The sequence below is a fragment of the Cariama cristata genome, unplaced genomic scaffold, assembly GCF_000690535.1.
Source record: "Cariama cristata isolate BGI_N322 unplaced genomic scaffold, ASM69053v1 scaffold12020, whole genome shotgun sequence".
Taxonomy (NCBI): Eukaryota; Metazoa; Chordata; class Aves; order Cariamiformes; family Cariamidae; genus Cariama; species Cariama cristata.
This window is the reverse complement of record NW_009594098.1, coordinates 7,604-22,043: the sequence shown is the minus strand read 5'-3', so window position 1 is coordinate 22,043 and position 14,440 is coordinate 7,604. Positions and strand designations below refer to the sequence as shown.

Below are 14,440 nucleotides of genomic sequence, written 5' to 3'. Positions count from 1 at the left end.
CGCAGCCCTGATTTCCCGGTGAGGAGGAGGAGGAGGAGGGTGGCGTCGGCCCTGGGGCAGGGAGACAGCCAGCAGCCCGGCGGGACGCCCCTCATGCAGCGCCCGGTGGGGTACCGAGGTCGGTGTGAGGGTTTCGTGGCTTCGGGAAAGGGGAGTAACGCCGCTGTTCTCTTCTCAGGAGTGCCGGATCGCCCACCCCATCGTGAAATGCACGTACTGCCGGTCGGAGTTAGCAGGAGAGGTACGGGAGGGTGCCGCCTCGCCCTGTGCGTGACCTGCTCAAGTCCTGCCGCGGGCGGTCGGTGGACCTGCAGGAGGAACAGCTGTTCACAGGCATGACCGTGTGTAACGGCACACATCCACACCGATGGAGATACTAAAGGGGGCAGAACCGTAGTAAAATAACCCGCCTGCCTGCTCTGGCGACACGAGCGTGTCATATAAATGCAGTACGACGTTAGATTTGTTCACTTAATTCTTAACTGCTTGTGTTTGCATGTGTGTTTTCCAGTAATTGCATGGGAAAGAATTTCAAGGTGTGTGTTTGTCACTGAATTCAACATTATGCAATTTTATCTTTAGCAAAACTAATACGATATGCAAGAAATGTGCCCAAAACGTGAAGCAGTTTGGAACGGTGAGTAGGCTCTTAGTTCTAAATATTGAAGTTAAGTTCATTCAAGTTTTAATTTAAAAAAAGTTCTCTTGCAACTAATCTTCTTACTTTCTTTTGGGGAAAAAAAAAATTACCTATCAGAAAAGCAATGAAAATTGTTGGCAGCTCTTGATTTCCTTCATGGCTTACAATTTCTTTTTTCAAATTGAAATCCATTGTAGTTACATGTAGTTAACAGTTGCCAACAACTGCAATATACCTATTCATAGCAAAAACAATGCTATTTCACTTTATGCATGTAAAGTTATTCTTCACATGTTCTCATAAGCACACGCTTGATGGCAGAAAGACCGTTAGCTGTCTGTGCTTTTAATGAGTGGTAAATGTAAAAATCTAATAATGCCATATACTTTATGTCACGTAAGTCCTAAAAATTTCAAATGCACGTTAATCTTGTTAAGCTATTTAGTGGAAAAGATTTTATGAGTATTAGCTGTATTCATGTTACTTTGCATTTTCTCATCTTGAATTTCAGCGTTGGTTCTGTTAGAAAAATTAATTTTTTAATATATGAATACCCACATTGTATCTGAGTGCCCTGCAGATACCAGTTTATGGAAGGTATCAAGATAATCTTGTTGTGAAACACAAGTGCATAACTTATATACTTGACATAAACTGTATTAGATTAAATTCAGCGTAGTTGAGAAACATAACAGCTGTTGGTATGTAGTATGTAGTCGGACGTTTTGTGAATATAAATGTAAACTGAACACAGAACATTCTTTCGAAAGCTTAAAGTGTAGCAAAACGAAGTGCAAGACAGATCCAACAATGTTTTTTATCAGTACTTTGTCAAAAAAAGGAACGGCATTGAAGATCATCAGCTATTTCTAACCTATGAAAACTGACAGCAATTTTACTTTCCAGCAGTGTATTATTCTAGTTGAGTGTATGATATAAAAGTTGATAACCTGTCCTGATGGTATCTGAAGAAGTTTCCTGCAGAATTGCAGGGATCAGGATACTAATCTTGGAGCTGTAGGGTTATCAAATCCCTGAGTAACGCAAGGGAGAGGGATGTTTTCAAAAACTTCCAGTCTAAAAAAATTACTTGCTTACTCTTCTTTTAAAGGTTTTTTTAAAAAGTAATTTTTTAGTAATGTAGTAAAACGGAGAGAAAATGTCATCATATTTAGAAAAAATAAAAAAAGAGGCAGGTATAGAGTTGAGCAATCACATTGTATGTGTTTCTTTCATTGACTGTACCTAGATTTCCATGGAAAGTCCAGACTCTTTTTGACCATTGAAGGAGCATCATTTAAGGGGGGGTGAAGTTTAGTACTGAAGATAGAAATGGTAGGAAAAAGGTTCTTTAAGACAGGTTATATGAAGTCTAAGTAGTTTAGAAGCATCATTGTGTGATTTGAAATACCTACGTTCATTACAGAAACTAAATATATTAACTTCAGTTCAACTTTCCTGTCTTTCAGCCCAAGCCTTGTCAGTATTGTAACATTATTGCAGCATTTATTGGCACAAAATGTCAGCGTTGCACCAACTCAGAGAAGAAGTATGGCCCACCTCAGACATGTGAACAGTGCAAACAGCAGTGTGCTTTTGATCGAAAAGAGGAGGGAAGAAGGAAGGTAGGCTTCGTTCTACAACTGTAATGGCTTAGGCTGACAACAGACAACATTCCTCCTTCGTAAGAGAAAGATTAACAGGAATGTATCTTAAGTTCACTAATACTAGATTAAAGTTGCTATGCTGTGCTTTACAGTATTTGAATTAAATTTCACAACTTGCAATTGTTATGTTAGCTACTGAGCTAACGTACTTTAAATTAAATCCCTCTTTTTTTAAAAATAAGCTTAGGTGTAAGCTGACAGTCGTAGCTAGGGAACAGAGGTTGAGCAGCTGAACAGTTCCTGGTGCTTTGATTTATTTTATTTTTTTTTTTAATTTTGCCATCCATTGGATCTTATGTATATCCATAACTTGAATCTGTCACTTTTCCCTCTTCTGATTTGCCTGCCTTGCCTTAAAGTACAGCACCAGAGAGGTAGAATGCTTCGAGCAGCCCTTTGTGTTCTGTTTTCTTAAATAGCTTTGGTGAGTGCCACTTGCTCATTCCAGAAGGTGCTGAGGAAATGACCTCAAATGCTTCTTGACTGAGCCCAAGAATAATGCTGTTTTTACAGAAGAATTACTTGGTACAAGTAACACGTTGGCTGAATGTCTTGATTCTGCCTGGAATACAGTGGGTTGAGAGAGGATACGTGGTGTCTAAACTTAAAATTATTTGTCCCCTTAAAAAGTTATTGTCACTTCTGTGATACAGACAGAGTCCAACATTTGCTAAGACTGCTTCCTAGCATAGCTTTAAATGACAAAAAGAAATTAAATAAGAATCACTTTACTAAAAGATAACATGCATACGTTGGAGATATGGTAGTACTCTTTCATACCAAAGAGATGGCTGGATTTTTCCCAAAGATAACAGATGAAGTGAATCAAATTTTTCTTGCAAATATTGAAGTACATCTTTCTAATGCAAGTAGACTTGGAAAAAAAACCCTGCTATGAATTATTTCCCGAAAGGTTGATGGAAAGTTGTTGTGTTGGCTCTGCACGCTGTCCTACAAGAGGGTGCTACAGAAGACAAAAGAACAGAGGAAGAGCCTAGGATCTTCACATTCTAACTCCTCATCCTCATCCCTTACTGAGAAAGACCAGCATCACTCAAAACACCACCACCATCACCACCATCATCATCGTCACAGCAGCAGTCATCATAAGTAAGTATTTCAAAAACTGAAGTACCTGTTGGTACCTCTTCCTCTTCTGTATTCTGTTAGTACTGAGATCAAAGCAAAGGAAATAAGAAATGCCATTTAAAATGTGGCATCAAAAGCAGTAGCAGAATGTTGTTCTTCCATGGTCTGTCAAAATCCTTGTGTTCTTACAGTTTGGATGAAGGGAGGTCAGCAAAAAGCAGAAATTCTTAGTGACCATCAAACTAGTCAATGTTAAAATTGGTAGCAAGTGTAGAAAAGAAACCCACGGAATGGCTACAGGAACAAATTACTTAGGAATAAACTGGAATATGGCTTTCTAAGCAGTAACTTCTGTGTGATAACTGCTCTTTTACAAGCATTTACCGTGGGTTAAAAGGTGTGTATTAGCAGTGAGCATAGAACAGCTATTTTGCTCAGAATTGCCACCCTAACTTACTTCATCCTGACTTGTTTGTATGCACATACTTGCAGTTAAATGGAGAAGCAGAAGCAACGGTGTGGGATCACCCTCAGTCTAGGACCAGTTTGTACCTCTTTGCTAGTTTTTATAATCAGATCTTGCTGGAATAGGCAGTTGATGAGCGGCTGTGATACAGACATAAGAAAATAACACTGTCAGTTCAGTTACTGGCACTCTGGTAACATTTCACACAGTTTTGTCCCATCTTCTGCAACGTTTCTCAGCATGCCATCTCTGGCCATGGCATACGTAGCGTATCAACCTTAATGTACGTACCCAGTTTGTTTAGTCGTAAGTCCCAGAATTGATTTGGTTTTTATACCAGTATAATAGTAGTTATGATTTTTATTTTTGTTAGTAGCCTTATGGCAGCATAACTTTAGAGCTACTTATTTTATTTTTGTGTTGGATAGTAAGTACTATGGCTGCAATGGTAATGACCCTGACCTCAGACACACAAACTCCTTCATTCTAAGCTTCTCTTTTCTAGTGCTTACAATTTTCCATTTTGACTGAAACTTGCCTGACTAAGCGTGACTTAAAGATAGAAGCAACATGAGCTGGAATGATACTTGGGAATGAGAAGAGAAATGCACATATTTTCACTTAAGAGAAAAATAAAGTTTGGTGGTTTAGGAATTTGAAGAAGAAAATTATTCTTGTCATGCAGAGACTTATCGTACTGTTCCTGTTCTTTCAAATCTCTGCTGAAAATTGAGTAATGACAAGCTAAATCTAATTTAATGCATGTGGCAGAGATACAGTAAGGATTAAATAAAAACAAGTTAGCTCTTTACTACAGAATAGAGCTTTTAATATACTCAAAAGAGTTATAAAAATAAGCATATCTCTATATAGATCACAGTGTTCCTGGTTTGGCACCTTTTTTCTGTAGGCTACCATGGGTCCATTGCTTCTGGTCCAATAAATACGACTTTTTCCCTGTCCATTTCAGTTATTGTTAAGATGAGACAATAGAGACGGTGAGGTAGAAATGCAGATTAAATGAACTATTGCATTCAGTGCAGTCTTTTACATTCTACCATTCCTATATCAATGGTGTTTATTAATTGCTTTTGAAGCTATTGAAAACAAATGTTTAGACCTGAGAAGCAGTTCTTTTCAGGGATCCAAAACTTAACTTTGCACTTATGCCATGACATAAGCACCACTTCAGGCAATGTTTGTATGGCAGTGTGGGAATCCCAGGAATGCTGCTTTAGACCAGCTGGCTGAGTACAAGATTAGCAATATGAAGTTCACAAAAATTGGGAGGTACCAATAAAAAGGTTTAGTCATCAGTCTTGAAGTCTACCCCTTGTATCTTACAACAGTGTAAACGTTTAGCCAAGAAATATTTTTATAGCATCCTGACATAGTAAAGAGTGGTCACAAATATGACAGATAATACCATGGTCCAGCTAAAAATTCTTAATTGTTACCTTTCTTAAGGAAAAAAGGGAGGGGGGACTGTGGATTTTTCTCAAGTACAGATACCATTCACGTAAATTTAGAAATAATGGCATGTTTGGTCAGTTACCAAGTACATTTCACATATTTCAGAATCAGCAGTCTGAGTCCAGAACAAGATCAGGGACTATGGAAACAGAGGTAAATATGATATTATTTATTAATTTCCTTTTAATTTTTCTTGCAGTTTTCATTTAAAGGACTTTATTTTTTCTTGCATTTCTGGCTAGTCTCTAGCATTCCAGCTAGGAGCATGAGTTAGTTCTTTTACATGTACCAAATGGTGATATTAGAGAGTTACATAGTATGAGGCTTTAGGTTTACATTTTGTTTGATTTCAGCCATAAATCCTCTGCAGCTATTCAGAATGAAACTCCAAAGAAAAAACCCAAACTGGAATCCAAGCCATCAAATGGAGATAGGTAAAGTTATATTTTTGTAAAGCTGAGCCATTTGAACCAAATAGAGCACTCTTTTGTGGCCAGTTGCTTATTTTCTTTTTTTTTTCTTTTTTTTTTTTTTTTTTCTGTCTGAAGAATGAGGGAGGTGAAACAATTGTCCAGACAGACAGATTATTGGGTGGCATCTGAGTGCTGTTGGTCAACTATATGACTTTATTAGCAGAAAACTGGCACTGTTTTCCTGCATTTGAGCTGTTTGGGGCAAAAATTAAATAAAGCTTATGTACTAGGCAACAGTTACCAACAAAACAGTATTCCGTGATATTGATGTTTTGTCAATTAGATGCAGGGTTGAACCCACTGCTTTAAGCTGACCTAGTATGTAGAGAAGTCTTTTGGACCTTAATGTGTGAGACTGAATCTTTATTCTGCCTCTGGCCAAACAGTTGAAATAAAAGTAAGAGTGGCTGCTTCAGTCAAAAGGTATTTGTCCCCCTCAAAGCTAATACTTAATTATATTTCTGCAGGTGTATGTAATGTGTGCCATTAGTAAGGTAATTTGCCAGTTGCATCCATTTCTGTCAGGTACATACTTTTTTTGCATTAGTCCTTAAGGATGTTTGTGGAATTATTAATTATCTCATTTTAAATTTAAAAAAGCATACTGTTTTTTTCTATTGATGTCATAAGTAACTATTGTTTTTTATTTTTAGTAGCTCTATAAATCAGTCAGCAGACAGTGGAGGAACTGACAACTTTGTCCTCATAAGTCAGCTGAAAGAAGAAGTAATGTCACTTAAACGTCTTCTGCAGCAAAGAGATCAGACTATTTTAGAAAAAGATAAAAAGGTAAAAGTTGCACCTGATTAATAAGAACTTTATAATTTTGTTTTCTATTTTGTAGACTCCTAACAATGTCAAAATGGTGAGATAAACCAGAAATCAGATACATTTTTTTTACATGGCAGCTGCTCAGATCTTACCATTTAAAGGACAAGTTTGGGACTTTTGTGTCATGAGTATATTTTGGCTCTAAGTCAAAGAGGAATTCATCTTACCTCACATCAGCCATCTAGAAGCTAGCCATCTGCTTCACTGTTACTCAGGCTGTGTGCCACAGGTGATGGATAAAATGCCAGACAGTTGTTTGTGTGTTTTACATATTGTAAACTGAGTCATGGCAAAGATCCCAGATGCCTACACAGGCTGATGGTCATGCAAGGTAAGAGGAGGATTAAGAAACTATCCTGGGTTTAGCGTAGTTTTTGTTTATTTTTAAACTAAAGCAACTATAGCCATAATTAGTAAGTTAGTGTCCAAATTTACATGTACAGTGTATAAAAATTAAGTGTTTTTATTGTAAAAGATTGGTAGCATATGTGTAGTGTAGGTTATCAAGTCTTTGTGGATGATCACAGACTAGAAGAAAAGCTTGGATTAGATGCCTGGCAGTCAATAAAAGTTAAGCGAAATAGGCCCAAATGGCTGCAGTGAAGCTCATACAAGAGGTTCACCCTTCAAACAGCCTAATGACTAATAAGAAAAAAGAAATAACTACAGATACGTACTTTTCTGTGCCTTTCTTAGAGCTTATTTCTCTGCCATCTGATTAACTAGGTGCTGTCTGTAACACTGGCTCTAGAATATCTGTTCAGGATTGAGTAGGTTATGGAATTGTATTAAAAATAAATTTGCTGTATGATCAAGTAAAATTTTGATCATAGATGCATGGTGGCCCATCAAAACATTGATGGTTAAGAAAGGCTCGTTGATCCTGAAAGGAAAATGCTTCCACTTCTAAAAACCATAGTTCAGTATCTTCATTTCCACGCTTAAATGTATTGTGTAAAGGATATTGAACCTTTTTTTGTTTATATCACTGTTACAATATACCTAATGTTGGAAGTACTTGCTATTTCAGGCCTTTAAGTGGTTAATGTGAAAGAGCTGAACAGTCTGTCGTGGATTCTCTATTAGATATTTTCTTCAAAGGACAGACGTTAAGGCCCTGATCTCTCTCTTACAAAGCCAGTAGAAGATCATGATTCAGGAGGAAATTCACTTCTCTCTTTTTTGTATTTGATCTACCGGTCAAAGCTAAAAAAAGGGTTAGGTAAGGAAATGTCACCTACTTCTGCATAACCACTGCAGTAACTTGTTTTGTGCTGTTTCCATAGGGAGAGCATCTAATAATTTTAATATTCCCCTCCTAAAACTATTTATTTGACCTCAGAGTTCTTTGAACTTAAAGACTCCTTCAAGCATGAATTACTTTCAGAATGTCACTTACTTTCTTCAGCTGCTGCGTGGGGAAGAAAAGCTGAACGCATCATACAGTGTTTGCATAGCTGAAAAATTTAAAACAGATCAATGCACTGCAGATATTTTTTTTTCACTGTGAGATAGTAAATGTAAAGACATGTACCGGGCTAAAAACCTGAGCCAGACCTGTGGGAAACTCCTTTTAAGGTCTTGTCCCAAGATTTGTGTGAGGAGAGCATTTGAACAGTTTGGAGTGCTCCAAAAGAAGAACCTCTGAAATGTATAACGTATGGCAACAGAAACAACTCAGTACACCAGCTTTACAGACAATCCTCCTTCATCATTTTTTTGTTATGAGTCAAGATCTCAACTATGTCGTTACCAGTGCTTATTGTTTGTAGTACTAGCCTTGTTACACTTTCTGGACAAAATGTTAGTGAGACACTAAGACATTTCCATGGAGCCCTGAGACTTGATCATTAGGAGTGGACCGCAATTTGCTGAATGTTCACAGGTAGTGTGTTTGCTCACCTAGTTGCATACTTTACTATGGTGCAATACTACCACTAGTTTTTTGGTATTTAGTTTGTGGTATGTGGTTTTGTAGTGGATCCCCTGGAATTTACAACAGCTCTAAGTACATACCTTGAGCAGCAGTCTGTGTACAGTGAGGTATATATCCATGTGTCGAGATACCTGCATTTTATTTAGGACCATTTGAGTGACAGCTCCTTTGAATACCTTGTTTCACTACACGTGATTTGACACATACTAAAATTGGTAATAGCAGTCTTGGTAGTCATTTTAGGAATGTGTGCTCTGGTTTGTGATAGTAAGCTGCTTTGCTAGTAAAGAGGCTTTATTTCCTGATAAATCCAAATTGACCAGAGAGATTCAAAATAGTCAGGTGAATCTGTGATGTTTTGAGGAACTAAACTTTCTAAAGAAGTGGTTCCTAAAACTTCTGGACCCACATACAATAAACTGTTAATAGTTCATCCAGCTGCACGTGCTTCCAGAAGAAGCATTCAGCTGCTTGCATAGAAGCATATATCACAATTTAGAAACACCTGCCTTAGTGCATGTCATCTGGATCTCTGCCTGTCTCAGGAGAGACCCACTGGCAGCAGTGCTCCGCTATACACTCAGATTAAATCATAAGTTAAGTCATTTTAATTGCACATTTCTAATAACACAATTTAATACACTGTTGTGGATCTAAAGCAGTGAAACTCTGGAATGTGTACTTCTATTTAGGACAAATTGTAGCATAGAAGGACACAAAGCAATCCTTTCTGTTGTCTTTATATGGAAGATTTTTCATGTGTTACCATACCATGTAACTGAAGATTGTGGTAAGTATCTCACAGCTGAAAGAACAGCTAAGATTATAAATCATTAGTCTCATATTTTTTTGTTAAGGATTAACCTTCTTCATACCAAATCCTGAGCAAACAGTATGGTCATATAAGTACAGTTGATTTCTTCATATAAAATAGACATACTTACTTTTCACGCTGCTTCTCAAGTGGTGAGCTGTCAGTACTACAACAGTAAATACATACAGTGTTTCCTGAGATTCCAGAGACTTCCATAAAGGTTTCACAGATTGATTGGAAGATGTATACTGTAGCAGTCCAAGGAATCTTCATAGAATTTTGTGTTTTCAGTTGACAGAACTGAAGGCAGACTTCCAGTACCAGGAGTCTAACTTGAGGACAAAGATGAACAGTATGGAGAAAGCTCACAAGGAAACTGTGGAACAGTTGCAGGTGAGTAATTGCTTATCAATACTTGACAAATACTTCAGATGGAATTATGTATTCAGGCTGTTCACTCACAAGAATGGGATAGTACCAAGTTCTTGAACGGTCATTACCACATTTAACTTCAGATGTGTTGTACAGCAGTTCTGCAGTCAAGAGACAATCTCCATATGAATTAAATTCACTGTAAGAATTGCTTTCTAACTTTAAGAGATAGAGGCTTACTTCACATGCTCTCTCAAAGGTTATGTTATTTTTTGTGTCTGTTCTCTGATATTTAATCATTGTCAGTGTGCTATTGATCTGATTTAAGGGCTCAGCATTAACACAATTGACAGTTAAATGTCTCTTGTTAAAGCATACTTTATCGCGAAGAAAGCCTGAATTAGTTGCCTTATAAATCACACACTGAACAGATACTCAGTGCAATACTTCAGATACTAAATTTTGCAATACAGGCAATGTGGTTACCTTTTCTGTTAAAGATGAAATATGCATATCAGAAAGCATATACAAATCTTTGAAAAGTGATCATTATCTTCTTTGAATATTCTCAGCATGTACATTTTGAGAATTTGTTTCATAAATGCAATGGGAAATTAGTGCATGACACTACTATCTGAGACATTTCAGTAATTCATAAAACTTTTTTCATCTGTATTGCAGGCCAAAAACAGAGAACTGCTCAAACAGGTTGCAGCATTGTCAAAGGGTAAAAAGTTTGATAAAAGTGGGAGTATACTAACGTCTCCTTGAGGAACTGGTTATTCATGGGGTTTGCTACTCAATGTAAATTTGAGTAATTCTGTGAAGCCCTTAAAATCCTGTGTAGTGGAAAAAAATATTTTTGCACACCAGATTAGTTGGCATGTTTCCTACACATTTTTATAATTAATATGCAGCTTTTTTTTAGTTACTGTTCAGATTGAAATACTTCAACTGGCTTGAAGAATGTTTTTATTTTTTTGATATTGGAAACTTTTTGCCAGCAATAGTATTAAACAATTGCATAGAGAACATTGCAGTGCTCTCTCTAAAAGGACAACATGCAATAACGAACTAGGTGTACTTTTTACAAAGCAGCAACTGAGTCTTTTAAACTACACTGATGTCAGCCAAAAGTTTATGAATCTGCAGTGACACTGAACACTGGTTTCTGGTAACTGTTCTTTTACTTTGTATCAAAATATAAAATTAGAATGGAAATCATGGTGCTCTCAAGTGAAACTAAAAAAAAAAAAAGGCGTATATGTATGTGTAAATACGACTGTAACGGTTATATTCTTAGTTATAACAAGTAATTAGTGTTTTACATTCTTGTGATAGGGATTTACTGAAAGATTATCTATTGTACAGTAACAGAGGCAGTGTGGTTTTTGTAAGATTTACTGTAGATTTTTCTTGCAAGTGCCTTTCTCCAACTGTTTATTTATAGGAATGTTGGTATTTTGTACATAAGGTTTTTATGTTTTAAAATCATGTTTAATAAATGTTTTATGTAAATATAAATGTGTGTACAGAAGAATCTGAAACAAAGATCAAAGTGGCTAGTGCAGTGCTTGAAGCAGCATTAAGAGCTAGCTAATTGATGGACAGTGAGTATTGGCTTTAGATAACCTTTGTAGCTCGTGTCTGTGAGGTGTAGAATTTTGTTAGTGCTGCTCATGCCAAACACTTCCTGAACAAAAAACGGAATGTTTTTTGCCACACTGGAGTTTAGTGGTTTGTTTATGTATTTTTCGCATTTGGCACAGCGCTAATTTTAATTCCATAGCAGACATTGCACTCCCAATGTTATATCCTTAATTAGTGATACACGCTTAAAGTTTTTAAAAAAAATTATTCCCCGTTTTCTGATTTAATGTACATAGTTGTAACTTGTGGTGATTCTTCTTAATGAATTGCAAGATTCTCATCCCCCAGGAAAGATACACAATGAGAAGAGTAGCCAAAACTAATGGTCCTGAAATTAATTAAGGGAGTGGATGTGGTGTCAAAAGGTGAGTTGTTTTAATGTTTTGGGTAGATTTTGACTCTAAATTACATCAGTTTAAGTTTAGCTCTGCTCCTAATGGACATTAGTCATATTCAGAAATTTCTATTACGTATGATTTAGTATACCCCAAGGTCTCTGTTCAGGAAGGTGAGTTACGAATCGGTATAAAGTGAAGTAGACTTGCGTAAGTAAAGGTTTAGTTCAGCTCTGGGTACTGACTGGTAACAGGGTAACTGCTTATATTTCAGTAAGCTTAATTGTGTAGAATTAACTACATACCTTTTAATTAAAGAATTACAATCCAAAGTTCCTTGGCTGTCCACCCATGTACTGAACTATGAACACCTTTTCAGTAGTTCAAACAAGTTCCAGCAGTGACAGACTACTGAATAATCTGAAAAAATCAAACTATCTTGTTTTGTAAGGTATACTTGTATTTTTGTACCCTAAAAATCAGCTTTGTATGTTTATAAATGTTCTTCTTTAAACTTGCTAAACTAGGGTAGAGAATGCTACTATCCTTTGGGGGTGTTGTTATTTTTTTTTACATATACAAATTTATGACTTTCATTAACTCAAAGTTAGTATTTTGATAATATTTTTTTTTCCAGTTGAATGGCAACCCATGTTTGGTGAAATTGGTTTTAAACCACAGAAATGTATAGCAAATTGAAATGTTTGAATTAAGATCACTTAATGATAACTGTTCAAAATGCAGTAAGGACGTTTTAAACGAACAAACTGAAGTTCTATATTAGAAGTAATTGACTTTATAAATCCCATTCTGAAAAATTTTCAGGGGCTTCAGAGTGTTTAGTTCTAACTAAATACCTGCAGGTTTTCTTCCATAATCTCATTTTTAACATGAATTTTTTAAAGTTGTAAACTAGCCAACTGAATCCCAGTCCTGAAAATAGTGTCCTGGAGCTGTAGATTATTGACATAATAAACTGATGTTCTTTAAACGTGGATCTGCGAGGAAATTGTTGTACTGTATTGTGTTTTTTAGCCTGTTTCCAGATGTTGATTAGCATTGACCAGTAATGGCCATTTTGGCTCAAGTTATTTATGTATTTTAAGCCTGTGAATATTGCGGCCCCCTTTTAGAGAGTATGTCTAAATACGCGTTCTGCAGTGAAAGCTATTCAGCTGTCCACATGTATAGACTATTGAAATACTGTACTGGCACACATCTGACCGTTGACATTTTGTACCTTTTCTAAATCCAATGTTTCACAATAAAATCTTGTCAAAACATTAATCTGTCCTCTTAAAATTATTCAGAAATTCATATTTCATGTTAATCCTTCATGCTGTGGCACTCGCTAAAAGTCTGTGGCCAAAAAAAGGCAGAATTTAATATTTGCATTTAGTATTTAGATTTCTGGGAAGATTAGACACCTTGGCCTGTCTACAAATTGTAATGAATTAGAGCTTCAAATTAATTTCTGTCGAGAAAATATTTTGGTTCTCTATGACAGGATTATAACACACAGAAATATGAAGAAAAAAAACCTTTAAGGCTTAACTGAAATCTATTGACATTTAGTAAAGCCTTCAACAGGCTTTTTATATTCTGATTAACATCAGCACTTAGGTTTAAAAGTATTTCAGTCTTAGGCTGTTAACCATGAGGTGGTTCTTCCTTTATGTACATTGTGTACAAGTGAGGTGATTCTGAGATTCGAAGTGACACTGATAATTTCTATGTCTGTTCCCTTTCTTGTGTCAGGAGGAGTTAGGTGCCCAGCCAATGTGCTGCTGGTGGCTCCTAGTGCTTAGAGCATTTGCGCTGCAATTTCTAGATCTCATTTTATATTTTTCTCAGCAATCGATCTTTATCTTTCTGCAATCCAGCAGAATACTTTTCATTTAAGAATTAAAGTTCAGAATGAAAAAACAAAACAAAACAAGAAAACAAAAAAAACCCCACAAAACCACCAAAAAACCCTCCCAAACCAACAAGAGAGTAAGATTCTGTAGCTTTCTGGTCAAGGCAATTATCTAGAAGAGGGGAATCCTTGAGTTTCAGAGCCCTGCTCTTAAAACAGTGTGTATTTTATATTAGGTATAGTAATGAATAATATGCTATTCTAATATTGAATTGTTCTTAGCCTCATTTTAATGCAAATTTGCAATGGCTTTGTTGAAGCTATTTATTTTTAAAGCTAAGAGCAAGTCAAAGCCGCGTGTGGTACCTAGTTTAGATATGGCTTTCATGTGACACATGCAAAACTTGTCTAACTGGCCATGGAATGGATTGACTCCCCAAGAGAGGTTTGCATCATTTGAAGCGGATTTCCTTAAAGAAAATTTAAATTGATATAACCTGTGTATAGGCACTTAGGCAGTTCTTAATGGTCTTCAGAAGCTCTGAATCCGCACTGATTTTTTTTTTGAAAACACTGAAATTTATGAATGCAAACTTTAATCTTAACTGTTTTTAAAATAGAGTAAAAGCTGTTCATGTCATTTTTGTTCCTTCAGATGAGTTACTAAAGCATCAGTTCCGTAGATACATTTTCTGATATATTATGTGCAATTCCTTTAGCTTTCCTCACGGAAAAGGTATTGATACATAAAATGACTTCTGTTGAATCCCATAGGAGAAGTAGAGGGAATCCGGCAAAGGGATTGTTGAGGTGGAAAGAGGAGATGTTTGAGATGC

At 36.3% G+C, this 14,440-nt stretch overlaps 1 protein-coding gene across 1 annotated transcript; it reads left to right on the top strand.

The window, feature by feature from the left end:
* Window positions 1-178: 178 nt before the first annotated feature.
* On the top strand, window positions 179-11,279 carry FAM76B (family with sequence similarity 76, member B; the record flags this gene model as incomplete). Its single annotated transcript, XM_009696714.1, has 9 exons — window positions 179-241; window positions 581-637; window positions 2,110-2,265; window positions 3,221-3,417; window positions 5,441-5,488; window positions 5,689-5,769; window positions 6,462-6,597; window positions 9,681-9,782; window positions 10,443-11,279. Coding segments are annotated over 9 exons (930 nt in total), but the record flags the coding sequence as incomplete, so codon positions are not given.
* Between the last annotated feature and the right edge of the window lie 3,161 nt (window positions 11,280-14,440).